Source organism: Panthera pardus, unplaced genomic scaffold (genome assembly GCF_024362965.1).
Source record: "Panthera pardus isolate Hobbes unplaced genomic scaffold, ASM2436296v1 HiC_scaffold_3, whole genome shotgun sequence".
NCBI lineage: Eukaryota > Metazoa > Chordata > Mammalia > Carnivora > Felidae > Panthera > Panthera pardus.
In genome coordinates, this window is record NW_026526876.1 from 54281786 (window position 1) to 54308857 (window position 27072).

At 52.1% G+C, this 27072-nt stretch overlaps 1 protein-coding gene across 7 annotated transcripts in view; it reads right to left on the reverse strand.

The window, feature by feature from the left end:
• Window positions 1-27072, reverse strand: part of RAP1GAP2 (RAP1 GTPase activating protein 2) — a 224252-nt gene that overhangs the window by 169683 nt on the left and 27497 nt on the right. For 4 of the 7 annotated variants that reach the window (XR_002075089.2, XM_019429562.2, XM_019429566.2 and 1 more), the window contains one exon: window positions 17005-17040. Coding sequence is in view for 6 of the 7 variants with exons in the window: in XM_019429562.2 (XP_019285107.1) it covers window positions 17005-17040 (36 nt within the window). In the remaining variant the exon portion in view is untranslated. Of the gene's footprint in view, window positions 1-8087; window positions 8184-17004; window positions 17041-20666; window positions 20726-27072 lie in introns of those variants that run through there. The other 3 variants (XM_019429564.2, XM_019429570.2, XM_019429568.2) reach the window with 3 other exon arrangements.

Sequence of the window (27072 nt, forward strand, 5' to 3'; positions counted from 1 at the left end):
TTCAGCTCAGGTCATAATCTCACAGTCCCTGAGTTCAAGCCCCGCGTCGAGCTCTGTGCTGACAGCTCAGAGCCTGGAGCCTGCTTCAGATTCTGTCTCCCTCTCTCTCCGCCCCTCCCCTGCTCATGCTCTCTGTCTCAAAAATAAATAAAAACATTAAAAAAAATTTTTTAAAGGAAAAAAAGACTGTACTGATATGGGGAAATGCTTGTTACACTATGCAGAGAAAAGAAGACCCAAGGAGGCCATGGGGGCTTTTGTTCACTTACTCAGAGTTACGGTAGTGCTGATGTAATAGAGAATAAAATAAAATGTACTCTGTCAATCAAATAAATGCAAAAGTTAAATATCAATGAGGACTTGGGGATTGAATCCACATATACCCCTGACAGGAGTGTTAATGGTAAAACCTCCTTGGGAAGGGAAGGGGAGGGGAGGGGAGGGGAGGGGAGGGGAAGGGAGGGGAGGGGAGGGGAGGGGAGGGAAGGGAAGGGAAGGGAAGGGAAGGGAAGGGAAGGGAAGGGAAGGGAAGGGAAGGGGAGGGGAGGGGAGGGGAGGGGAGGAGAGAGGAGGGAAGGTATTGCAGTATAACTGAATACAATGTTACATTACCTTCAGCTGTACAATAGTGATTGATCGAGTGTATACATTATGCTATATGCTCACAAGTGCAGCTGCCATCTGAAACCACACAACACTACTGACTATATTCCTTATGCTGTACCTTTTATCCCTGATTTACTCATTCCGTAACTGCAAGCCCATACCTCCCACTCTCCACCCCTCTGACAGTTTGTTCTCTGTATTTATGGTCTGTTTCTGCTTTTTGTTTATTTGTTTGCCTTGTTTTGTAGATTCCACACATAAGTAAAATCATAAAACCTGTCTTTCTTTTTACTTTAAATTCTAGTATAGTTAACCTACAGTGTTATATCAAAATAAAAGGCTTCTGCACAGTGAAGGAAACAATCAACAAAACTAAAAGGCAACCTACTGAATGGGAGAAGATATTTGCAAATGATATTTCCAATAAAGGGTCAGAATCCAGAATATAGAAAGAACTTATAGATAGGGGTGACTAGCTGGCTCAGTCGGTAGAGTACACGACTCTTAATCTCGGAGTCATGAGTTCAAGCCCCACACTGGGCATGCAGCCTACTTAAAATAAAAAATAAAAATAAAATTAAAAATATACAAAAATAATTTATACAACCCAACACCCAAAAAACAAATAATCCAATTAACGGGCAGAAGAAATGAACATAAAACCTCTCTTGAGGGCAGTATGTCTACCTCTGGAAGAGCTGCAACCCAACAGCCCTGCCTCCTGGTAACCCCCACACACACACACCCAGCCTCACCCAAATGCACAGAGGGTCACACGAGGGGACAGTCATTACAGTACTGTCTGCAATATAAGAAAATGGAAATGACCCAAGAGCCCACCAACAGGACACAAAAGGGGGAAACAAAAGATGTGACATGTTTGTACCCAAAAAATGCCACATGGCAGTGAGGCATAAATGCAGAACTGTAGTGGTAACATCGAACGCCGTTCTAAGCACTTGGCGTACATAAGCTTACGGAATCCGCAAAATAATCTACGAGGTTTTCGGTTTTACTATTATTCCCATTTTACAGACGACTAAACTAGGCACAGAGAAATTAAGTCACCTGCCTGGAGTGTCACAAGCTGGTAAGTGGCAGAGCCAAGACCTGTACCCCAGCAGCCCGAGGCCAGAACATGGCCAGGATACATTCACGTAAGCTTGAGAGGACATCATGCATGTGGATTCTTAATACACAGGAAAAAGTATATAATGTCTCTAGATGCCTATCCATGGATGTGAGGGTGCTAAAAACACTGAGAAAAAACACACCACGTTCCTGGTAGTACTCGCCTCTATGGATGGGGGGGACAGGGCAATGGGGCCAAGAAGGGATGATTACAGGAATTTGACTTTATGATGTCATTTCTTTTCTTTAAAAAGAAAAAAAAAGCTCAAAAAGTTTAAAATAGAATTACCATATGATCCAACAATTCAGCTTCCGGGTATATACCCGAAAGAACTGAAAGCAGGGACTCAAAACAGGTATTTGGAGACTCCTGTTCATGGCAGCGTAACGGCCAAAAGGTCCACGTGTTCATCCATAGATGAATGGATAAACAAAATGTGGCTAAACAAAATATACATACAATAGTCTTCAATCTTAAAGAGGAAGGAAATTCTGACACGCTACAACATGGATGAATCTTGAAGACGTTTCACTAGCGAAAGAAGCCATACACAAAAGGGCCAACGCTGTACAGATACACTCACCTGGGGCCACTTAGAGTGACCACATTCATAAAGTCAGAAAGTAGATTGCTGTGGTTGCCATGGGCTGGAGGGAGGGCGGGAGGAGTGGGGAGTTAGTGCTCGATGGGTGCAGAGTTTCAGTTTGGGATAATGAAAAAGTTCTAGAAATGGTGAATGGTGGGGGTTGTACATTATAAATATACTCAATGCCACTTAGTGCTATCCTTAAAAATGGTTACAATAATAAATCTCATATTATGTATATTTTACCACAGTTTTTTAAAGGTTTATTTATTTATTTTGAGAGAGAGAACACAAGTGGGAGGAGGGGAAGAGAGAGAGAGAGAGAGGAGAGAGAAGAGAATCCCAAGCAGGCTCCACACTGTCAGCGCAGAGCCCGAGGCGGGGCTCAATCCCACGAACCACCAGATCATGACCTGAGCCGAAATCAAGAGTCAGCCACTCAACAGACTGAGCCTTGCAGGCACCCCCAACGTCTAATAAGGTTTGGTGAAAATGCAACAAAACGTTAACAGCTGTCAGGTTCGGGTCATCAGTACTCTGAGGTGGCCATGTCATTATTGTAAAAAATCAAACAAGCACGGGGCGCCTGTATTGTCTCAGTCAGTTAAGCATCCGACCCTTGATTTCGGCTCAGGTCATGATCTCACGGTTCATGAGATCAAGCCCTGCATCAGGCTCTGCACTGAAAGCATGGAACCTGCTTGGGACTCTCTCTGTCTCTCTCTCTCTGCCCCTCCCTGGTGCATGCGACGCGTTCTCTCTCTCTCTCAGAATGAAGAAATAAACTTAAAAAAAATCAAACCAACAAAACCAGAACCTCCGGACGGCAGAGGGTGTGGAAGGCAAGGCCCTTGCAGGCAGGACACCCCTCCCAGCTGGCTCAGGGCCTTCCATCTCTTCCCTCCCCCTCCTACTTTTACTGCATCATGGTTGCTATGGAAACAGGGCCCCTTGGGCTCCCAGAGCACAGCCCAGGTGCTACTGACTCCAGGAATAATGTCAGAGTATGAATAAAACAAAAGCCCGACCATCCGGGCCTCGTACACACACACACACACACACACACACGTCTGCGCTCCTGGTGGGTTTCCTACTGAAGGTGTGTCCATCCATGTGCCTACAGTGATACCACTTGCCCATACCTGTCAGCAGCAGGCCTGGGTCTGGGTGCACATGGGTCCAGTTTGCCCCTGTGGGTATGCCTGCACGCACGCGGGCATATCACACGGGCACCTGTGTCCACACAGCCCAGGACTATTATTACTAATATCGGAAATACTGTGGCAGGTAACATGTACCAACCGCTATGTACCGGGCAGGGTGCTCCAGGTGCCTGGATCATCTCCTTGGAACCGCACAATAGGACCCACATTTGTGATCCCCAGATAAATGAGGCACAGAGAGGTTGTATGGCTTGCCCAAGGTCACCCAGAGCACATGAACCTAACCACTGAATCTAGATGACGGGGAGAAGAGCTTTCAATGTCACTGGTTCCCAAAGAGCCACAAACACAGCTGCACCAGAAGGAGCACCTCTGGCCCTGATGAGGCCCAGGTCTCCCAGGCCCCACTCAGGCCTAAGGAAGCAGATTCCCCAGGGTGGGTCTGCACAGCAGCCAGGGGTGGGCACCCCTGATCCAGCCTATGCTGAGCTGGCAGGAGGGTCTGGACAGGGCATGGCAGGGTGAGGTCCCTTCAAGTCCTCTTTCTGGGCCCAGAAATGCACCTGGAAAAGCCTGTAGCCCAGAGATCCTCAATTCCAGATGTGTCTACCGGCAGCAAGGCAACCAGGAAAGTGGCAATGGCTGCCGTTGCACGCGCGCGCACACGCGCGCGCACACACACACACACACACACACACACACACACACCCCTCAGGGCAGGGCTCCAGAAGTCAGTAATGTGGCTTTGCGGCCTGCCAGGCACGGATTTCCGCCCACTCCACCCTCGAAGAATGAGGAGGGCGTGGGACGGAAGATGACACTGTGGTACCCTGCTGGTTCACGGCCCAGCCCAAGGCAGGGAGGGGTCAACCACCTCACCTAAACAACAAACTGTGACGGAGCTGGGCTGGGCACCCCAGAGGCTCCCACAGCCTCAGATTTCAAGGGAGAGGGACGCGGGCAGAAACCACTGGACCACCGCAGAGCAGGAAGAAGTAAAGGCATTTCCTGCTAAGGGAACAACATAAGCAAGGAAGTAAAGGCATCAAGGCGAAAAAGTGCCAGAAAACAGCAAGTCACACCATCTGGCTTGGAGCTGAAGATCAAGAGGAGGCACGGTTGTAAGAAAAGGGGGGGGAAAACCCACCAAACCCTAGAAATGTGCTGAGACACAGAGAAGTTAAATAACTTGCCCAAGTTCATCCAGATGGTGGAGTCCGGATTTAAAACATAGGCTGCCTGACTCTGAAGCACAAAGAATAACCACTAAGACGGGGTTCACTGGTTGGCAGCCTTTTCCTCCGTGCACACCTTGCAATGCTGTGAAGTGAGCCCAGCTCGGCCTGGAGCAGTGGTCCTCTTTGGGGCGGGGAAGCTTCTACTCCCTCCCCTCTGAAAACTCAGCAATGCCCGGACACATTTTTGACTGTCACTCCTAGGGGGCAGGTTGCTAGTGTCTCATAAGCAAAGGCCAGAGACGCTGCTCAACATCTACAATGCACAGGACAGCCCCCGAAACAAAGATTTATCCAGCCCCAAATGTCAACAGAAACCTTAACCTAGAGTGACCCACCCACCTGGAGCCCATTTTAACATCCAACCTGACCTGAACCATTGACAATCAGCACACTGCTCATCCCTTGGGACTGGGGTTCCCAGAAACTATTGCACATTAGAATTACCTGGAAATCAGGGCACCTAGGTGGCTCAGTCGGTTGAGCGTCCGATTTTGGCTCAGGTCATGATCTCACAGTTCGTGAGTTCCAGCCCCGCATCGGGCTCGGTGCTGACAGCTCAGAGCCCAGAGCCTGCTTCAGATTCTGTGTCTCCCTCTCTCTCTGCCCCTCCCCTGCTCACACTGTCTCTCTCTTTCTCTCTCTCAAAAATAAATAAACACTAAAAAAAAGAATGAAAAGAAAAAGAATCACCTGGAAATCTTAAAAAAAAAAAAAAAATACTGATGATGGGACCCACCCCAGACATTCCGATTTCCAACTCTGGAACTGGGTGTGACCTGGGCATGAGAATCTTTTAAAGCCTCCCAGGTGATAGCAAAGTGCAAAACATCTGGGAACCACTGCCTTGAGGGAGAGGAGGATCAAATTATCTGCTATGGACCAGAGACCGTTAGTGGATGCTAATGCCAGAAAGAGAGGACATTGGAAAGTCAACACAACCAAAAACCGCCCAGCCCCCCACCAGCTTGGGGCGGGGATGGTCCCACACCAGGCTCCCAGGAACTAGGCTATGTGCAGTCAGCACTAACAAAGCCTGCCACGGGCACACAGAGGGCAGAGCTAGAGACGACTCTGGCATGATGGATTAGTCAGAGCTGGCAGAGGCCTGAGGAGGAGGTTAATTAGAGAGCCTTTGTCAACTGTCTGGACAGGAGATAATGGGCCTGAACCAGGAGGAGGGCGGGAGAGGGCCTCGTGACTCAGGGACTTCACAACCCGGTGACAGAGAAAGAACTGGATTGGAAGACAGAAAAGGTTAATTGAGAGTGAGTGTGGTCTGGGGACAGAGCAGGAAGTGATCAGTCAGCTGCTGAAGGCGGAGATGAGAGCACCTGGGAGGGGGTGACCTGGGACAGGGACTAGGGAGTCAGCCATGGGGAGACAGGGAGCTGGAACCCGAGAGGGATGACAGCCCCAGATCACAAGTGGCCCACTGGTGACCCTCTGCGCTGAACCTGGCCTACAGGGCAGGCCACACATGGCTTGAGTTAGCTCTCAAGACTTTTCCTAAAATTCCAGATTTCCAGCTTCTCTTGGACAGTGGGAGATCTGGTGAGACAGGCAAGCATCCCCACAGAGGCTGATATGTGCCCCCAGATCCCTTCCTGTGGTTGTCTTCGGCCCTGCCAGATCCCTGCAGCCATCAGGCCTATCTTCAGAAAGAAGAGACAAGACAACGTACTAAGCCAGAAAGCGGTGATGATGGAGGGGCTGCTAGGGGGAGGAGGAAAGGAGCCAGGTGCTGCACAGAGCCAGACAGCTCTGTCCTGGTCCCGCACCCCCCACCTCAAGCTAGGAACATCCCCACTTGGGACCTCACATACTGATCTGTAAACAAGGAGGCTGATGCCCATGACCTCTAGTTGCCCACCCTCATGTCCACTGGGCTCCTGCAGGCTGCCCAGGTCAACCCTTCTGACCAGGCTTTGAGATGAAGCCTAGAAAACCTGATTCTTTACAACACAGATAACCCCAGGCAGTGAGAAATCCCAACTAGAGCTGAAGGGGCCAGGGATGACCAGCTGGGGTGCGGGGGGGAAAGAACACTGGGAACGGGGAGGGATGAGAAACCAAGCAATGGCAGCTACAGAGATTCCAGATGAAAAGAATGGTCATCTTTGAACAATCAGAACTGTATTGTAATAGAATAGGCATCCTTACAAAGTAATGAGCTCCCTGTTGCTGGAGGTAACCAAGCTCAGGTTCAGTGACTAGTTTCAGGGGCACAATGAATTTATGTAGTGGCTCATTTGACTTTTTTATTTCAAGTTCTGAGATTCAAGGGCTCCAGAGATCTGGAGATCTCCCTTAAAGGCTCCCACCCCTCCCAGTGCTCCCAGGGCAAGCTGTTGGGGATCAGGCTCTGGACTCTGCCTTCCAGAAAAGAAGGGCCTAGATGGTCTGGAAAAAGCACAGAACGTCCACTTCCTTGCTCCCCTTGCCCTTCAGCAACCCCACAACCACACAGCCAGACCTAGCAACCCCTGCTGCACAGCCCCCATCCCAGCAGAGCCTCACCAGGGCCCCCTCAGAGGGAGAGGGAACAGCTAGCTCCTGGGAGAGGGCCCTCTACATCCTCTCCCCACACTCCCATCCCCACTCCCTGCTCCCAGCCCCACAGGGGACAGCAGAAGGAAGGAAATAGAAGCAAGCACCCACGACATTCCTAGGCACCCTGTCCAGCAGGAGCCTCTCTGAGGGCAGCGGGGGTCCTGACACACCCCAGGGTCCACAGTGTATGGACAGGAAGCACGTGGGAAGGACAATGTGGGGAGTCAGAGCCTCTCTTCAAAGCCCATAAGAGCAATTCTTCCCCAGCCCTGGCCAAATCCAGCCCCTGGTGAGCCAAGCAAAGCCCTATGGCCTCCTCCCCATGGGATTCTGAGTCTTCTCATCGAGTCAGGCCAGCAGGCCTCTAAGTCTGGGGAGACCTATGAAGAAGCTCAAGTACATGGCCAGGGACCTGAGGACTGAAGGACCCTTTCAGGGAGCTGAATGGGGTGAGGAGGCTCCCCCAAGAAGAGCTGGGCCCAGGATGGTGGGCCCCAGGCTGCCCATCTGCATTCCACTCTCCCGTTTCCCTGCCCTGGTCCCCCACAGTAACACACTTAGCCCTGTCCCATGGGATCAATAAGGACCACTCAGCTCCCCAGCCACTTGGCAAACACCCCCACAGGGCCCCAGGAATGAGCAGAACCCCTCCTGCCCATAGTCTCATACCCATCTCAGAAGGGCCCGATGCCCAGTGCCCACTGGCCAGAGCTTCCAGCTAGCTCCCTGCTTGCCCATCAGGAGACACCCACCGGACCTGGTCAAGACCCAGGAAGCTGCTTGTCCACCAAGAATCCAGAACAGGGACTCACCAGGGCTTCCTAGGCATGGCGGGGACCAGCCGGGATGAGGGCCAGGAACACACAAATCCCTGGAGTTTGCAGACCTTGCTGCCTGGCAAATGGCACCTCCAGGTGCATCCTCAGTGTCTGGCAATGAAATCAGGCCACAGCCCAATTGCCAGCTGAACACCCGCCCGCCTTGCTTCTCCCTGTAGCCACTCACGCCCTGAGACTCCAGATCCCAAAAGAGACATGTTCGTGGTTACCATAGGAACTCGCTAAAGCCAAAAAAGGCACCACACAGTCACCCACATGGGCCCTCAAAGCTCATGTCCACCTGCACAGGCAAGCACACACACACTCCTACACACACCCACACACGCCTACACTGTGCTCAGGCTCAGGGCCCACAGGGTGTCTGGAAGTGGGTGCCCTGCATGCGTGGTCCAGCCAGCTGCTGATTACAAGGGCAGTGGCGCCAGCCGGTGCTGACCTGGAGCTCGCCTGCCAAAGGCACCCTAGGAGCTGAGCAGGGTTGAGGGTCACGGCCCAGGTCACTGCCAGGCCTGCCTGCAAGGTCAGGGAGAGGGCACTTCCTGGCCTGTTTCCCGGCCACAGACCATCTCTTGCAACCCTTCACATGTTGCTCCTCTCCTCTGTCCCCTCTATGGTCAGGGGGGAGGGTAGGTGTGAGGGTCAGGATCTAAACCGGCCACGTGGAGAGGGGAGAGGGGGGAGGGGAGAGCAGGGATCATGTATTCAGAGCCTTACTCCCCCATCTCCATAAATGGGACCAACATCCACCCAAGGGCTCACCCAGAAACTTGAAAGTCTTCACCTTGGCCCCTCCCTTGCTCTCACCTCCCACATCAAAACCAATCCAGGCTGGGAAGACCACCTCTTCGATAACTCTCCAATCTGTCCACTCTCCCCAACCCCACTGCCCCCGCCCCAGCCTCCAACCTCTCCAGTGAGTCAGCAGAGGACAGCCAGAGGACCCTCTGACTCAAATCTGGGTCCTACTCCCCTTAAAACCCTGCAGTGGCTCCGGTTACCCAGAGAAGCCAGCTCAGCTCTCCACACAGCTGTCCCATACTGCCAGAGGCTGCCCAGCCTGCCCCCATACTCCCACCCCAGTATTCCATCTGGTGGTAGTAACCGCCCCCAGAGCCCTCCCACCCGCTGCGTTTCTCACCTCACTGTCTGTGCACTGTTGCTGCCTCTCTCTTCTGTGGACTGACCTTACTCACCCTCAGATACAGCTCAGGCATCACCAAGTCTGCAGGAAACCCCTTCCATCTTCTCAGAGGACATCTCTGCCAGCCCTCCTCACACTCCCCTGCAGTTGTCTGACTATACATCTGCCTGCCTCCAGGGCTGTAAGCTTTCACGAGCAGAGACCATGTCTTTTTCATCTCTGTTTTCCCACCAACTCCAGGGCCTGGCACCGGGCTTGGAATGGAGGTGCCCAGTAATTATGAGCTGAATTGATGCAGCATTCTAACCCTCAGAACAGCAAGCTCCCCTGCCCTTAACAACCCAGCATACTGTCAGCACATTCCCTGGGTGTGTAAGATGAAGTGACTAAGGGGGAAGCCCCAGAAGGTTCTAGAACATCTTAGTGGTACCTGAAGGATTCTTGTAATCCACTGTAAGCAAAGTCCTGGTGGAAAATGGGGAAATTAACTGGTGATCATGGCCTTCGGCCAATGCATGAAAAACGCCACGAAATTGGAATCAAGGGTGGACTGCGGAGCCACAGGCTTTCCGGAAGGAAGGCTGGAAAGCTGGAGGCAGAGACTTGATGCACTGACACCTGGGCCCTGACTCTGCTCCTCCCCAACATGAGCATGTGGCCTTGCCAACACTACCACAAGAACCAGGAGAAGCAGATGTCTGTAAAGGTAACCATCTAGATTTTGTGTGTAATTCTCACTGAATGGAGATCGAAGCCCTGAGTTTACAGCCCCCATCCTGCATGAGCCATGGCTCCAGCAGCTGCCATCAAGGATCCTAGGGGACAAGAGAAGATACGCTGCGTCTGCTCCTGCCTGTGTGGTCACCCTGCTTCTAATAAAATGTTGAATTCTTAGCTGGTGAAATCTGAACCTAGAGTAGGGATGGCCGTGTGGTATCTTCTGGCCAAACCACAGGACAGCTGAAATGCTTCTCTTGGCCGGGCTGCTGGGAAGATGCTCCTCCAGGCCCTCTCCCTCCCTCTCTTGAGGAAGAAACAAGAGGACACAGTCACCTCCAGGCTTCATCACATGCTTTCTCTCTATTCAGAGAAGCCATTTCTAGTCACCAAGAACTGGGACCATCAGTTAGAAAGGAGGATTTGGGGGGCACCTGGGTGGTTCAGTCAGTTAAGCATCAGTCATGATTTCACAGTTTGTGGGGTCGAGCCCCCCGTTGGGCTCTGTGCTGACAGCTCAGAGCCTGGAGCCTGCTTTGGATCCTGTGTCTCCCTCTCTCTCTGCCCCTTCCCTGCTCCCTCTCCCCCCCCCCACGCCCCCCCCCCTCAAAAATAAATAAACATAAAAAATTGTATAAAAAAAGAAAGTTGGACTCTGTTTCCTACAAGGCAATGGGTTCTAGATTTCCCCACCATCAGGAGTGTGCTTGCTACTGTGCCCCCAGCAGTGGAGACAGGCTGCACTGAATCATCCCTATGCTCACCCAGTCCCATTATGGCCAGTTGCTGTGTATGACAGTCATCTCAGATGGCTGGAGCATGGCTTACCAGCCTGTGCAGCAGAAACACACACACACACACACACACACACACGTACCCACACATGTGTGCGTGCCCATCTCTTTCTTTAGCAAAGAAACAGGGGTCTGTGAGGGGGGGCAGGGGCAGCAAAAAGGAATGGAGGAAGGTTATCTGAGGCTCCCAGCTCAGGCCCTCACCTCCCAGATGCTGCTTCAAGGACCTCCATGAGCAAATCCTAGATTTGCTAGCCAGGGCTCGCCTCTGGGGGAATCTAGTCTATGGCTCAACTACTGCAGTTGACGAAGGGTCAGCCCCCAGAAGGTTCTAGAACATCCTGGTGGTACTGAAGGATTCTTATAACCTTATCCTAAGCTGGCCTCGGCCCCATCTGCTGATTCTGCCTCTTTCTCTCCTTCCCTCCACCTGCACATGATAGGCTAACCACAATGACCCATAACTGAATCATTCACCAAATCTAGATTGAGAACCTGCTATGTGCCAAACACGATGTTAGATTCTAGGGTGCCAGAGACAAAGTGTGCAGAGCCCCTGTTTTCAAAGACATCCGTTCATGCATGTATGCATTCACTTTTTCAACAGCGAGTACCTCCCATCATCGAGGTTCTCAGAGAAATACAAAAGGACAAAGGTCATGAAGGTAAACTCCTAGAATGTCAAAGCTACAAGAGAGCAGGTTAGACAGTAGTCCAACCATCCCGTCTTACAGATGGGGAAGCTGAGTCTTGGAGAAGTTAACCATTTGCCCATCTGTTAGCCTGGGGCTATAACCTGGCCCTCCCAACTCCTCCCGTGTGCACGGCCACCACCTCCCTCTCCGCTGTTCCCGTGTGGCTCCGTGCCCCCTGCACCTTGCCGGTGAGGGTCCTCATCATTCAGTCACCAGAGATGCCACTCGATCTGGGCCTGCAGCAAGGGCATGTGGTGTGAAGGCAGAGGTGCATATTCTGTGCCACCCAGATTAGGTGCACAGCCCCCGAGCAGAGCGGGGCTAAAAAGAGTGAGAAAGCAGAGTGGCCAAGGGAGGTGCTGAGAACTACTCAGCTCCAGCCTGGACGAAACCAGCCACGAAGTACAGAGCAGGATTCAAACCCCAGCCCCATGATTTCTTCACCGATGACCTTAACCAAGTGTCCTGCCTCCATCTTCTCAGCTGTACCACGCCAAGAGCGACGGCAGCTGCTTCAGGAGGCAGTTGTGAAACCTCAGGGAAACTGTGCCATTTCAACTTAGCGCACCGTAAGTGCTCAGCAGTGGCGAGGCCAGAACCCCCACCTTCAGAGCTGGGTGGCTCAGGGACACCTCCAGGAGATACGCGGCTGACTGTCTTTGTGTCGAGAGCACTAGGTCCCCGGAGAAAGAGCTAAAGCAACTGGGAGCACAGGCCACAGCGCAGGGGTGTCTGCTGCTCAGCAAAGTCAACGGGCTACACTGGTAGAGAGAAAGAGGTCTCGCCCAGTGGAGGCAGAAGGAGGGTGGCACCCTGGTGCCTAGGAGAGCTGTAGCCCATGTAGTTAGCTTCCTAAGGGACATACCAACGGGGCGCCCGGGTGGCTCAGTCAGTTAAGCGTCTGACTCTTGATTTCGGGTCAGGTTATGGTCTCACTTTTGAGTTCAAGCCCCACATCAGGCTCTGTGCTGACAGTGCAAATTCTACTTGGGATTCTCTCTCTCTCCCTCTCTCAATGCCCCTACCCTGCTTGCTCTCGCTCCCAAAATAAATCAATAAACTTTAAAAATGTTAATCTAATGGACATATCAGCGAGTAGAGCCATATCCTGGGCATCTAGGCAGATCTCCACATTAGGGACTATCAATGGAGGGGAGGAAGACAAATGAAAAAACAAGTACTGAACTCCCTTTTAGTCCCCAGGGTAGCGGGGGTGGCTAGCTTAAAGCTCGTATGGTGTCTGTCCAGCCCACAAGCCACCTTTCTTCGTGGGAACTAACCCCTCCCACATAGAGAGGTGACCACAGCAGCCATATTTTATCATAAAACTTCATGTCTCCAGCTAAACTGATTGGACCAGGGGTACACAACTGACCCAAGCTGGGCCAGTAAGATTCTCTCTCTTTTTCAACAGTTTTATTGAGATGTAATTTACACATCATACAATTCATCATTTTAAAGTACACGATTCAATGGCTTTAGTATATTCGCAAGGTTGTGCCACCATCACCACTACCTGGTCCTCGGACTTTACATCACCCCACAAAGACACCTGCATCCTTTAGCACTCACTCCCCCTAACAACCTCCCCAGCCCTAGGAAACCACGAATCTATTTTCTGTCTCTATGGATTTGCTTACTCTAGACTTCTCATATAAATGGAATCACACAATATGTGGTTGTGACTTTCACTTAGCATAATGTTTCCAAAGTTCATCTATGTTGTAACATGTGTCAGTACTTGGTTTCTTTTGATGGCCAAATGGTATGCCATTGTATTGATGTGTCACGTTTTGTTTACCCATCCATCTGATAAACATTTGGGTTGTCTCCACTTTGGGCTATTATTAATCATGCCGCTATGAACATTCATGTTACAAGTTTCTACACGAACAACATATATTTTCATTTCTCTTGGGTATGTACTTAAAAGAGGAATTGCTGGGGCGCCTGGGTGGCTCAGTCGGTTAAGCGTCCGACTTCGGCTCAGGTCATGATCTCACAGTCCATGAGTTTGAGCCCCACGTCGGGCTCTGTGCTGACAGCTCAGAGCCTGGAGCCTGCTTCAGATTCTGTGTCTCCCTCTCTCTCTGACCCTCCCTCATTCACACTCTGTCTCTCTCTGTCTCAAAAATAAACATTAAAAAAAAAAAAAGAAAGAAAAAAAAGAGAGGAATTGCTGGTCATATGGTAACTCTGTGTTTAACCTTTTGAGAAACTGCCAGATTGTTTTCCAAAGCAGCTGCACCATTTTACATTCCCAGCAGCCAGTGGTGAACAAGGGTTCCAGTTTCTCCCCATCCACACCAATACTTGCCATTATCTTCTTTCTGATTATAGTCATCTAATGGGTGTGAGGTAGTATCTCACTGTGGCTTTCATGTATATTTCCCTGATGGCTAATGATGCTGAACATCTTTTCACGTGCTTATTGTCCATTTATGTATCTTCTTTGGAGAAATGTCTATTCAGATCCTTTGCACATTTTTTAATTGTGTTGTCTTTGTATTGTTGAGAGCTCTTTATGTATTTTAGATAAAAGTCCCTTATCAGATATGATTTGCAAATATTTTCTCCCACTCTGTGGATTGACATTTCACTTTCTTGATGGTGTCCTTTGTAACACAAAAGTTTTTGATTTCGATGAAGTTCAATTTATCAATATGTTGCTGTTGCTTATGCTTTTGGTGTCATATCTAAGAAACCACTGCCTTATTCGAAGTCACAAAGATTTACTCCTATGTTTTCTTCTAAGAGTTTTATAGGTTTAGCTCTTACATTTAGGTCTTTGATCCATTTGAAGTTAATTTTTACATATGGTGTGAGAGAGGGGTTCCATTTCATTCTTTTGGATGTAGATATAGCTGTACCAGCACCATTTGTTGAAAGACTATTTTTCTCCATTGAATTGTCTTGGCACACTTGTTGAAAAATCAACTAAGGGGCGCCTGGGTGGCTCGATCGGTTAAGCGTCCGACTTCGGCTCAGGTCATGATCTCACTGTCCATGAGTTCGAGCCCCATGTCGGGCTCTGTGCTGACAGCTCAGAGCCTGGAGCCTGTTTCGGATTCTGTGTCTCCCTCTCTCTCTGCCCCTCCCCTGTTCATGCTCTGTCTCTCTCTGTCTCAAAAATAAATAAACATTAAAAAAAATTAAAAAAAAAAAAAAGAAAAATCAACTGACCACAAAAGTGAGGGGTTTAAAAAAAAAGTGAGGGATTTATTTCTGGACTCTGAATTCTGTTTCATTGACCTATATGGCTATCCTTACACCAATACCAAATGGTCTTGATTACTGTAGCCTTGTAGAAAATTTCAAAATCAGGAAGTATAGTCCTCGAAATTTGTTCTTCTTTTTCAAGACTACCCATAAGTTTAGGGGTGCCTGGGTGGCTCAGCCAGTTCAGCGTCTGACTCTTGATCCCAGTTCAGGTCAAGGTCTCACATTTCTTGGGATCAAGCCCCACGTCAGGCTCTGCGCTGACAGCACGGAGCCTGCTTGGGATTCTCTCTCCCTCCCTCTCTCTCTCTCTGTGCCTCCCCCGCTCGTACGCTTTCCCCCCGACTTTTTCTCTCTCTCAAAATAAGTAAATAATCTTTAAAAAAAGAAAGAAAAGACAACCCTTAAATTTCTGTATGAATTTTAGGATCAGTTTAGCAGTTACTGCAAGGAAGCCAGCAGGAAGCTTGTTGGGGAGGCTCTCCAGTTCCAGCTCAACCCCTCCTGAACTCTACCTCCACTTTCTCCCCTAGGTTCCCTGAGACACCCTGGGATCTTTTCTGTATTCTCTTTCGCTTAACCATATTACACTGAGGTTTTCTTTCTTGCAATCAGAAGAATATTAACCAAGTACAAGTAAGAACACAGTGCTACACATCATCCCAAACAGCCATCTCAGCACTACCTCCCCAGGACCAAAGTCCTCAAACTGTCCCCCAGATACGCAATCCCAACGCTGGCCAGTGCCCCCCGCCCTTCACTCCACCTTGAAACGAGTTCCCTTCCAGGTGACACACATCATCTTTGCCCGTTAAACAGCCTCTCAATAAATGCCTGTGAAACTGAACTAAACATCCCAAAACAACACCAAAAGAAACATCCCCACCACTCCACCCCCGCTTAGTAACCCTGTTTCGTGCCTAATTCTCATTCAATACGCAGATAAGAAGCTCCTGGAAAATTAGACTTCAGACAAAGGATGCAAAAACTGAAGTCTGGAGAAGTTAAATGCCTTGCCCATGAGTGACGATTTGCCCTGAACACTGAGCCACACTGATGCACACCCCACGCCAACCGGCATAGGCCCAGGTGCACCTATTGTCCCGCCCCATCTTTAAGAGCCGCTAGAGAAGCTGCCTCCTCCTGGCAGTCTTCCAAGACTACTCCCACGGCAGAAAGCTCTCAGAAGGCAGGGACTGTCTGCCACTCATCCCGGCCCTGCTAACTGCTTACCCTCACCGTTCTGAGCAAAACAGACCAAAGTGGGAAGCCTCTTATTCTCACCCCTATCTGCGACTCTCAAGACCGGCTGTGCTTTGCCCCGGGACCTGTACCCAGGGCATACACAGCCAGTGCTAGCAACTAGATGGCATGGCAGAGGGAGGCCGGCCTGGAAAACCTTTCAGCTGAGATGGGGTGTCACAGGCGGGAGGAGCTGCCTCTGAAGGAGGACACTCATTGGAGGAATTTCTCATGCACCAGCGAACTCACATATGGCAGGATAATATTTTGGGCTAGTGACCAATGCTATTTTTTCCTCCTAGAATTTCCCTCCTTTTCAATTCACTCAATTGGAGCAGGTGGTTGGTCAGTACTCATTGCCCAGGGAGGGATGAAGATGGAATGACTTTTTCAAAGTCTGAAGCGGGGAGGGGAATCAGGATGCAAACACAATGGCTGGGGAGAAATACACATGGAAAAGGAGCAAAGACGGTGAGGGAGGAGCAGGTGGAGGTTCTGGGAGAGAGGTGTGTCTGCGCAGGGCTTCCCAGACAGACGGGCAGACATATGGCAAACCGCGGCAGACAACTCCCAGCCCCCGAATCTGGTGTTGAAGCCTCAGAGAGCCGCAGGGCTGGGCTCATCAGGATGACATTTGTCTGGTAACAGATGACTCAGTGGCCAACTGACCACATGCACACTGGGGTGTTTCATGAGGCTCCAGAACTATGTGGCACAATTTTCCAGGTAGGTAGGAATGTCAGAAAGACTGATGGATCGGGGACTTCACATAATAATCAAGGGGATAGGAAATAAAATTATCTTTCTCACGTCCAAGTTATGGCCTAAAAGACACCACTGAATGCATTACCATCAACCTGGCACCTGCTGCTTCCATCCCAGCATGCTTTTCTCCAGACACCCCAGGAATCAAGAGCCCTGTCCAACCTCTCCAGTCCAAAGCCCGTAAGACTGAGATGGAGAATCTGACAAATGCTACAGCCCCACTCTGGTTCCCCACAACTCAGGGGAAACGAGGGGCCCACAGGAGCTCTGGCCTGCCATCATCTCTGGTCGCTACATAACAGGAAGTGGCTACTTACTTGACCTTCAGGCTCGCCAGCATGGTCTTGTCGATCCTGCCAAGAGAAAAGCAAGGGCTTTGGTCAGTGCCGAGGCTGAAGGCTGCCAACTAGCATCCGAAGGGCAGGTCCCTTAGCCAGTCTAGACCACCAGACCGGCAGGGCCCTGGAGGGGACAGCCGCTCCAGCCGGAAGCTCTCCTCCAGCCCAGGAAGAGAGGACTGTGAGCTCTGGGAGGGCTGGAGCCACATATAACCCTACAAGGCAGGTACTGTTATTCTTCCCATTTTAGAAATGAGGAAACAGAGGCTCGGGAGGGTAACATCACTGGCCCAGTCTGAATCCAGGTTCCGACTCCAAACCCAGAGATCCCTTTGTATATAGCATCTCCCTTCATTGCCCCCACTGCACAAGAGGCATTTGCAAGCCAGCTGCATCAGTCACCGCAGCTGGACCTTCAACACATCGACATTTCCCAGGCTTCTGCTTTGGGAAGATACCAGCACCCCAGCACCCCAGCAACAAGGACCCTCCCGTTCTGGGAGCTGCCAGTCCATGCAAGGAGGCAGACCCCACTCCTGAGACAGAACCCAAGAGCAGGCTCCAGGGTGCACGGACAAGTGGGAACTGTCAGGCACGGAGCTCAGAGCAGGGAAGATCACACGCACAGCAGGCTGTCCTGGCAGCCAGCTCCTCCACCCCAGGCTGCACCCACCCTTGCTGAAAGACAAGGCAGTGCTGCTAAGCTTCTATTTTTACCCCGTGCATATGCCAGCCCTCGTGGCTGGTAAAAGAGGCCCCTTCCTCTCTCCAGACAGAAAGGTGGGCGAGATTCCCACTGTCAGCATCTCCTCTTTTTTAGGGGTCACAACCACCGGTGTCACCACCACCACCCCCATGTCATCAACACCACCACTGTCACCATCACCATCGGTGTCGCCACACCCCCATGTCAGCATCACCATCAGTGTCACCATCACTATAAAGGTCACCATTACCCTCAGTGTCACCACCATCCCCTGTGTCACCATCACCATCAGTGCCACCCAAATCACTACCACGTCCAGGATGCACGAAACCCTGGAAAGATCTTTCAGCCGCCCTATCCTGTATGTTCAGCTTTGCCACAAGCTTCCTTGCACACGACTCCCAGGGCAGCACGGGGATGGGAGCAGTGTCAGGGGCCACACAGGGAGGACACGGAGCTGTCGTAAGTCAGCACCAAGCCCCTGAACTGGGAGGTGGGATCCTTTCACTCTGAGTAAACTCCCAGCACCTTCGGATCTCAGTTTCCAGCAGCAAAACAAGCCACACCCCAAAGCTCCTGGCCCAGGTCCCTCCCAGCTTCTTCCCCACTGCATCCTGGGCCCCTTCCATGGAGCCTCCACAACTGGTCCTGAAGGGTCTCATGGGGCCCCCAAACCCTCTAGCATGCAGACGTGCCTCCTCTCCCATTCAGCCCACCAGAGCGGGGAGGGTGAATCCAGGAGGCAGAGCCTCCCATTCTGCTGTAATATTTGTAACCCAGAGCTACGGAGCTACCTAACTATGACCCCAACAACAAGCCTTTACATTTTATATTTTCTCAAGGAATCCTTTTTAGTTCTTACGACATCCTGTGCATAAGGTGGAAATCCCCCACTTACACACGGGGAAACTGAGACCCAGAGAGGGGAAGTGTCCCGTCTGAGTTCCTCAACGGGCCAAGGTGGAGCCAGCACTAGAACCCAGACTTCTGGTGTGGCGCCCTCTCAACCCAACCAGCACAGCACCCAGTGGGTCACAGCAACCCCTGGCCCAGCACCCACATCCACACCTACCCGGCAATCTATCCACAGGGTTCCCACGCTAGGGTGTGGCCCTGGGAGGGCAGGGCCTGTGGCCTTTGCAGGGCCAAGACAGGAGACAGGGCAGTAGCTGTGAAACCGAGGTTTTCTCTTTCAGAAAGCCAAACTCCCAAGGTTCTCCCTGGCGCCTTCTCTCTCCTCCCCACCCCATTCTCTCTCTTCACCTTGTCTGCCGCTGATGCCACTGGCTATCCACCCTGGCATCCAAAGGAGCTTCCAAAATACCGGCCCCTGAGATTCTGTTCACGGTGTGGAGTGGGCCAGGGCTCCAGGAATCTGCACTTTAGTCTCCAAGCCTCCCAGCTGGCAGCCATCTCCAGATGACGGCTGCTCTAACCCTCCAAGCCCACCAGGAAGCCCTGCACCCCGTCAGACTCAATGAGCCCCTACCCAATGCCTGTCGTGGGCAAGAAACACTTCACTTAGTCGTTCCATAAGCGTGTACTAAGCACGTACAACGTGCCACACACAGTTCCTCGTTCTGCTCCACACCTTCCAGAGGAGGGTGGGTCTCAGAGGTCCCCTCTCATGGCCTGGGCCCTGTCCTGTAGCGATCCCAGCCAGCCTGACAGGGAAGCACACTAGGTGATTTGGACCCAGACCTCACCCTCGGGACAGGAACCCCTTGGCCCCGCCATCAGGGAGGGCCTGTGAGCAGGCACTAGGCCACACTGTGCCACCTCTAGCATCATCTCATCCTCGCTGTCCCCAACTGCCAAACATGGAGCACCCACAACCCCTCCTGCCAGAGGGTGGATGGCAAAGAGCCTCCAAAGAGGGGGAAAAGGGAAGTCAAAAGCTGCACACACACAGAAGCGTAAACAGCCAGAGGAGCAGAACCCACCTCCTCCCAGACCCTGTGCCCCCTCCCTCTGTCCCTCGCCTCTGTGTCCCCCCAATTAGCCTGCCAGCCTCCACACCAGGGCACCCCTGGCCACCCTCCCTGCAGCAGCAGGAATCTTTGACAAGGCCCCAGGTCCACAAGCTGAAAGGAAACCGATAATGAAAACCACTTGACCCCGTTCCCCAGCTGAGGAGAAGCTGCCAGCAGCTGGTAACCATAGACAAGTCTTTGACCTTGGTCTCCCCGTTTTCTGGCCCCTAGGGAGGAAGGGGCTTCTCTCTTGTCCCAGACAGAAGCTTAGTGGCAAAAGGTGGCCCAGAGGTCCAGGGGAGAAGCGCGAACCCAGCTGCTCCGGCTGGGACAGAGCCAGGATTGGCTGGCCGGGCGGGGGGCGGGACCTGTGCAGATGGGTGTGCCCTGCCTTCTCCACCTTTGCCACGGAGAGGACTGAGCCCAGAGGTCCCCTGTGCAGGAGACACCCCATCACAACATCACGTACAAAGCGGACACGGGAGGAGTGTATGGCACACCTGCCCAGACAAGGGCACTCAAAGCGAGAGAAGCCCAGACGTGCACACACACCTGCTCAGAAGCGCAGAGTGCACACGTGGTCACACACACAGCACACCCACCCAGCCAGGCACACACTTCATACCTGGTTGTACAGACTGGGAGCTGCAGACATGCCACACACACATGGGAACAGGCACAGACACAACATTCAGCCACAGCCACGCAGCCTCGTTCACACTGGCTCCAGCTCCAACCCTCCGGACTCCCTAGATCCTTCTCCAGGGTGAGTGAGGGAAAGCTTAATGTCTGATACCCCGGCCACCTCCATCCGGCCACGGCAGCTGCAATGCACCCTCCTACCCACCCGGATCTCAGGCACAACCTGAGCCCTCTGCTCACACAGGCAGCCCCAGCAGATGCAAGACGTCGCGGCTAGGTTCGCTCCCATCCCTTCAACCGCCGTCCCATCTGTCACCCACCATCCAAAGCCCCCAAAGGAGACACTGCGCTTCCTGCGAAACATGGCTGTGGCCGTGGGGCCCCGGAACCCAGCGATGTCCTCAGGACTGTTGGCAAAAAGGTGACAGTGCAGTGGGGTCAGCAGGGCCAAAGGCGTAGGGCGGGACACTGGGTGTGGCACCTCCCCCACTGCCTGCCCCCAACCCCAGCACTTCCTGTGGGCGAGGCCGCGGGGCTGGGAGGTGTGTCCTGCCCTCCAGGAGGCACCAAGGAGGCAGGGGAGGTCGCAGAGGGCAGCTTCCCCATGCCCAGAGGAACCCGCAGCTCCGGAAGGGGCTCGGCTGGCAGATTGCACCACAGCCCGAGTTGGCAGCTCGGTCCCACACAACCCTGGCTTCTCAAAACCCAAAGGAGGCCGGAGGAGTCCCACAGACGTACCTGTGAGGGAAAGAGCTCGCTGGAAGGCTGGGGAGCCCTTCAGATGGCTCCTCACACCCACTCCCTGCAGCTGCCCAGGATGGGACCTCTGCCTTCCTGCTCCACCATGGCTCAGCACACACCAGATAAATCAGCCCCACACAGGTAAGGACACCCGCACACTTGTGGACACGAGTACACGTGCACTGCCATGAGCACAGGGGCACACGCACGTGTGCACATGTAGATGCACAGGACCCACAAGTGCACAGGCATGCTCACATAAGTGTCGTTACACACCCACACACACATGCGCACAGGTACCGCACATCCACATGCCAGTTCATATACTCAACAGAGACACCTGCACGTACATCTCATATACACACAACTCCCCGTGACACAGGCTCACACATGGACACAGACCCACGTGCACACACTCAGACTGCACACACGCCCTCAAGGTACGTTCACATGTACACACGCACAGTCACAGATCTGTGCTTCTCAGACGCCCTCAAGTGCCCAACCAGAGGTCAGCAGTGGGAAGGTGGCATGTGTGTGCAAGTCTGTTTCTTTCTAGCGGGGAGAAAAAGCTAGCCCTCATCTCTGCATGCACCAATGCTGACCATGCCAGGTATACAGTAGGTGCTCACTAATGACAGCCCATGGAGGGGTGTGGCACATATGCTACCACAGACTAGGTCGGGGAGACACAGGTGGGGACCAGGCCCCTGCCCTGCTCCCCCAAGCAGTGGAGGAAGGGAAACAAAGCTACCGTGGCTGCTGCCACTGGCCTCTCTCACTGGCCCACCCTCCCCACAGTTTCCTGGTTGGGGTCCACTGCCACTCTGGGCACTGGATCTGTGTTGTGGGACCAGGGGGCCACCCCCGGGTCATGGACCAAGAGCACAGGCATTTCTATTTTCTTGACTCCGCTGAAGCAGGGAAGGCTACATGGGCAGCAGGCGGTACACTGGATGGGCTGCAGGCTCAGTTCAGGTCTGGGAGTGGCAAGGGTGGGGTCCTTTCCTCTAAGGCAGCAGGCCTCTCGGCAGAAGCCTGGTGGTCCTCAGTTCAGGCCGAATCCTCCGCCCCCACCTTCACCGGGAAAGGAAGGATGCTGTGGTTCACCCTCTGGGCTTGCGTCAGACCACTGGCTTCCCGCTGGATGTCCACTCCGTGCCCAGACCTCTCCCCACACTGCACCCACCCCACAGATGCTCAACAGGCACCATGGACGCCTTGGGTCCTACTCTCCCTGCATCCACTTGGCCTCCCTCTGAGTAAAACAGTTCTGTGCTCCATCCACCCCCAGAGGGAGTACCTGGCCAGCCTGACCAACCAGGGCAACCACAGTAACTAGCTCAGGAGCGGGGCAGGAGAAGTCAGTGGACCCAACAAGACTCACTCCCAGAGCACACCCCTTCTCCTGCCTAGGTTGCTAAACCACAGGATGGAAACACCACACAGAGGAGGGCAGGGGCAAGAACTGCCACCCAGTGAAGAGGTCAGGTCTTCAGGACATCATCAAATCTCCTGGCGGGGTGCCTGGGTGGCTCTGTCCATTCGGCATCTGACTCTCGGATTCAGCTCAGGTCATGATCTCCCAATTCATGGGTTCAAGCCCTGGGTCAGGCTCTGCACTGACAGCTCAGAGCCTGGAGCCTGTTACAGATTCTGTGTCTCCCTCTCTGTCTGCCCCTCCCCCACTCATGCTTGCTAGCTTGCACGCTCTCTCTCTCTCTCTCTCTCTCTCTTTCTTAAATAAATATTTTTTAAAAATTTTTAAATAGAATTGAATTTCTCTCACTCTCCACTGAGGAAGTCCCAACTAAGAGGGAGAGCCTGATGTGTGTAAGAGTGAAGGTCAGAAACACCCGTGGCCGCTCAGCCTGCTGCCTCACCAACTCTGACTCCAGGCCAAGCAGACAGGCCTGGCCGTCATGCGGGTAACCAACAACACATTTCCTGTTGCAAATTACTTAGTTTTTCATCAATTAGAGGGAGTTCATAGTGAACCCATCATGGGAGCACGTGATTTAGTGTGTGAGACAATGAAGTGGGGTTATACCAATAAGCTGGGGCACTTCCGAGTACCCATCACCTAGTCTTATCTGTCCACAGGTGTGACCCTGTTTTCCTGTGGTCCATCATCGTATTCTAGGGGAAGAGGCCGCTGAGAGATGCTCTCATGCCGGTCCTCTCAATCTACAGAGATACCCAGGTGAACACCCAGGTAGGAGGCCACAACCCAGCAGGGATGCAGGCCCAGGTGCCAGCATCTGGAGGTCGGCAGGGCGCCCTGGGGAACAGGCAGGGAGGAGCATTTCAAGGTCCCAGCTGCTGCCACGTAGAGGCTGGAACCTCCCACCTGGAGTTCTGGTCTCTTGCATAGTAACACAAAAGACAAGGAGTAATGCAACACTCAGATCCTTGGCCAAGGAGCGGCAATAGCCTGGCTGTGTCAGCAGGAAGGGGCGCAGGACTCACAGCATCCCGGATGTCCTTGAAGCCACTAAGATCTGGGAACCTTGGAGAGTCCAGATGGACCCATGCCTTCCTCACTCCTCAGAGTGAGGGCCTGGAGGAAGAGAGGGAGGTTCCCAGATGGCTTATGTTTTACTCTCTGAGCTCTAGAGGGAGGTGAGAGGCATTCTAGAGCAACCTTCCACTCTCTTTTCCTCAGCGCCAGTCTCCCAAGCTTTGGAGCCATGTGACTGCCAACACATAACCTAACCTCCGAGGCCTCAGTGTACTCCTCTATGATATGGTGGCTGCCACCAAGCTCACAAGATTATAAATAAATGTAAACACTTAGCACAGGGCTCCCACACCATTATGGGAGCTATTATAATTATTATCTATTACAATTCCGCCCCCTCCTCCGGTCCCGCTCAGCTTCCTGTCGCCCCTGCTCTGACCCCTCAGTTCCTCTTCCATGTGGGGGTGGGCAGCGAGGGGTCTGAATGCTCTCTGGGAAGGACTGTGAGTCAAGAGAAAAGAGAAGCACCCTGTGAGCCAGGCCCAGCCCTTCTACCCCCACCAAGCACAGCCCAGCTTCCTCCCTGACCTCCGCTGACTCAGATTACGGAGCAGTCAGAGTGGAGACAAGCTATGGGTACAGAGGAGCCAAGGGCAGCACCTGTATCTGTGAGCGTACTACGGGCCAGCTCCGACCTCACCGCTTAGCTCCTTTCAAGCTCACGACCACCTCTGAGATGGTAACACTGCTATCCTCATTTTACAGAGGAGGACGCTGAGGCACAGAAAGGTGAAGGAACTTGACAAAATTTGCCCGGCACAATGGTGGCAGAGCTAGGTCTGATTCCAGAGACCAAGTTATCAGTCACCGTTCTACAAAATGGTCTGCATCGGCAAGTGCCGGTCCCCAGATCAAACTGCCCCTTTGGAACCCGCACAAATGCCCCCTTCACACAGGGCCCATGTTACAGACAAGGGAGCCTAAGCACCTGAAAGAAAAGCACAGCTCAACAGCTAAGAGAAGACAGGGATGAAGTCGGAAAGACGAGTGCCTAAGTCTTTCCAACACCAGGCTAGACCGGCTCCTTCTGTCCTGAGGTCGCTCCTTGCCCCGTCCACAGACGGTGACTCTGGGTCACCAAATCACAAGGCCCTGGCTTCTCTGGGGAGGCCTGTGGGTGTTCCTGGTCCAGCTGGGGAACAAGTCCCAGCCAGAGCCCCAAGCTCAGGACAGAGCTCCAGGGAACCCACCCAGCTCTCTGGGCTTTACAGGAATGTGGAGTTGAGAAAGCCGGCCGGGGTGGGAGGAGGAGGAAGCCCAAGCCCCTGCCCCTCCACCGGATCTGCAGGCCCTCCGGGGCGGGAGGGAAGGGAGAGACCCTGTGGTTTCCTCTGCTTGGACAGCTCTGTCCTCACAGCCGCTAGTGGGAGCTGAAAGAGGAGACAAGCTCCTTTCCCAGGCTTGGGGACGAGCAGTTACAGGAAGCTCCGGAAACAGATGCCCCTGGAGAAGCCGGCACTAGATCATTTGGCCTAGATCCGCCCCCGCTCCACACGCAGCAAGAACTACCAGCATGACGGGGTGGGGCTCAGCTCTCCTCCCACCTCCACCACTAAACCACCTTGAGCAGGTCACATGCTTTTTGGGGGGCTTCGGTGGAACTTTCCTCAAAGGGGGGGCAACATTCACCCCTGCTTCCTTCATAAGCCAGGTGAGGACAAAGAACAGCGGCAGAGAAGGGCATTCTGGTCTCCAGAAAACAGGGTGCAATGGCATTCAGAGCCAGCAAACATGCATCAGTTAGGAATCCACACTTGGTGATCGAGACAAAATGACATCTAACATCTGCCCTTTGATTTACGGTGCACTGATCACTTCCCCGCGTGCGCTATCTCTAGGGCCAGACTGAATTTCCCATTGCATGAGTTCTGAAAAGCAAGATGATGACAAAAAAATTGCAAGAGCAGTGCTAGTGAAAAGCAGACTCCAAGAGCATGACCCTGAGCCATGACCATGTGGTCTATTCTGATCTGCTCAGTGCTGCCAGCCTACCAAGAGAACTGCAAGCAGAACCTGGCTGGACACTAAAAAGCTATCAAATGCATCACAGCGTAAAATTTCTTGGGCTCCTGGGTGGCTCAGTCGGTTGGGCGTCCGACTTCAGCTCAGGTCATGATCTCGCGGTCTGTGGGTTCGAGCCCCGCGTCGGGCTCTGTGCTGACAGCTCGGAGCCTGGAGCCTGCTTCGGATTCCGTGTCTCCTTCTCTCTCTGCCCCTCCCCCACTTGTGCTCTGTCTCTCTCTGTCTCTCAAAACTAAGCAAGTGTAAAAAAACAAAGTTTTTTTTTAATTTCTTAAATAACGACAAGATATCACTTTTGCCCATCAGATAGTAAAGGTTAAAAGAAACCCAAAAAATGGTATGTGGATATAAGGTAACAGGCACTCCCATCATTACTGTAGAGATTTGGCAGTATCTATTAAAATTTCAAGTGCACACACCCTTCGGGCCAACAATTTTGTCTTTAGAGACTTAGTCCACATATAAACTCACACCAGTTGACAAGATCCTTGCATACAGATGTTAGTTTTATCGCTGTCTGAAACAGCAAATACAAAACATGAATGACCTTCACCATACTGGAGAAAAAGCATACAATGGGATACAATGGAGCCACTGAAAAGAAGGCAGAATTTATGTGTGTTACTATATAAAGATAACCTAAAAAAGAGTTTAAAAAAAAAAAAAAAAAGAACAGTTCATCTAACAGGATCTCATTAGTTTAAATAAATACGTAAATTCTTATGCATGCCTAGACAATTTCTGGAATGGAACATAAGCAATGGTCCAAGACTGTTTACCTCTGAAGAAGGGACCAGAACTAGAAATTTGGGGGAGGGGACTTTCACTCCCCAACTTTACGTCCTGTGTGCTGCTTGATTTTTTTTAACCATTAACATGTTATAATTTAAAGAAAAAATGTTAAATCTATGAATGGTTTGCTCTTAAAAATAAACAAACAGGGGCAGCTGGGTGGCACAGTCGGTTGAGCGTCTGACTTCGGCTCAGGTCTTGATTTCATAGCTTGTGAGTTCGAACCCTGCATCAGGCTCTGTGCTGACAGCTCAGAGCCTGGGGCCTGCTTCAGATTCTGTGCCTCCCTCTCTCTCTGCCCCAACCCACTCGCATTCTGTCTCTGTCTCTCTCAAAAATAAATAAACGCTAAAAAAAAGTTTTTTAATAAAAATTAAAAAATAAACAAACAAACAAGAGCAGAAACGGTAGCAGCTACAAAGCCTCATTTCTTTAAAACCTTAAACTATCTGGAGCTCACACTGACACTGATCCGAGTCCTGGGACCATCTCTTCTACCCTGAAGGGAAGTAGGTCTTGCCCCAGAAAGGGCAGGCCAAGATCTCTCTCTCCCTGTCTGACTCCAGATGGTTCTTCCATCCATTCTGCTTTTAGGCAAAGAGTTTGTGCTTTAATCTTGAGAAAACTCAGAGGAGACCAACATACAACTT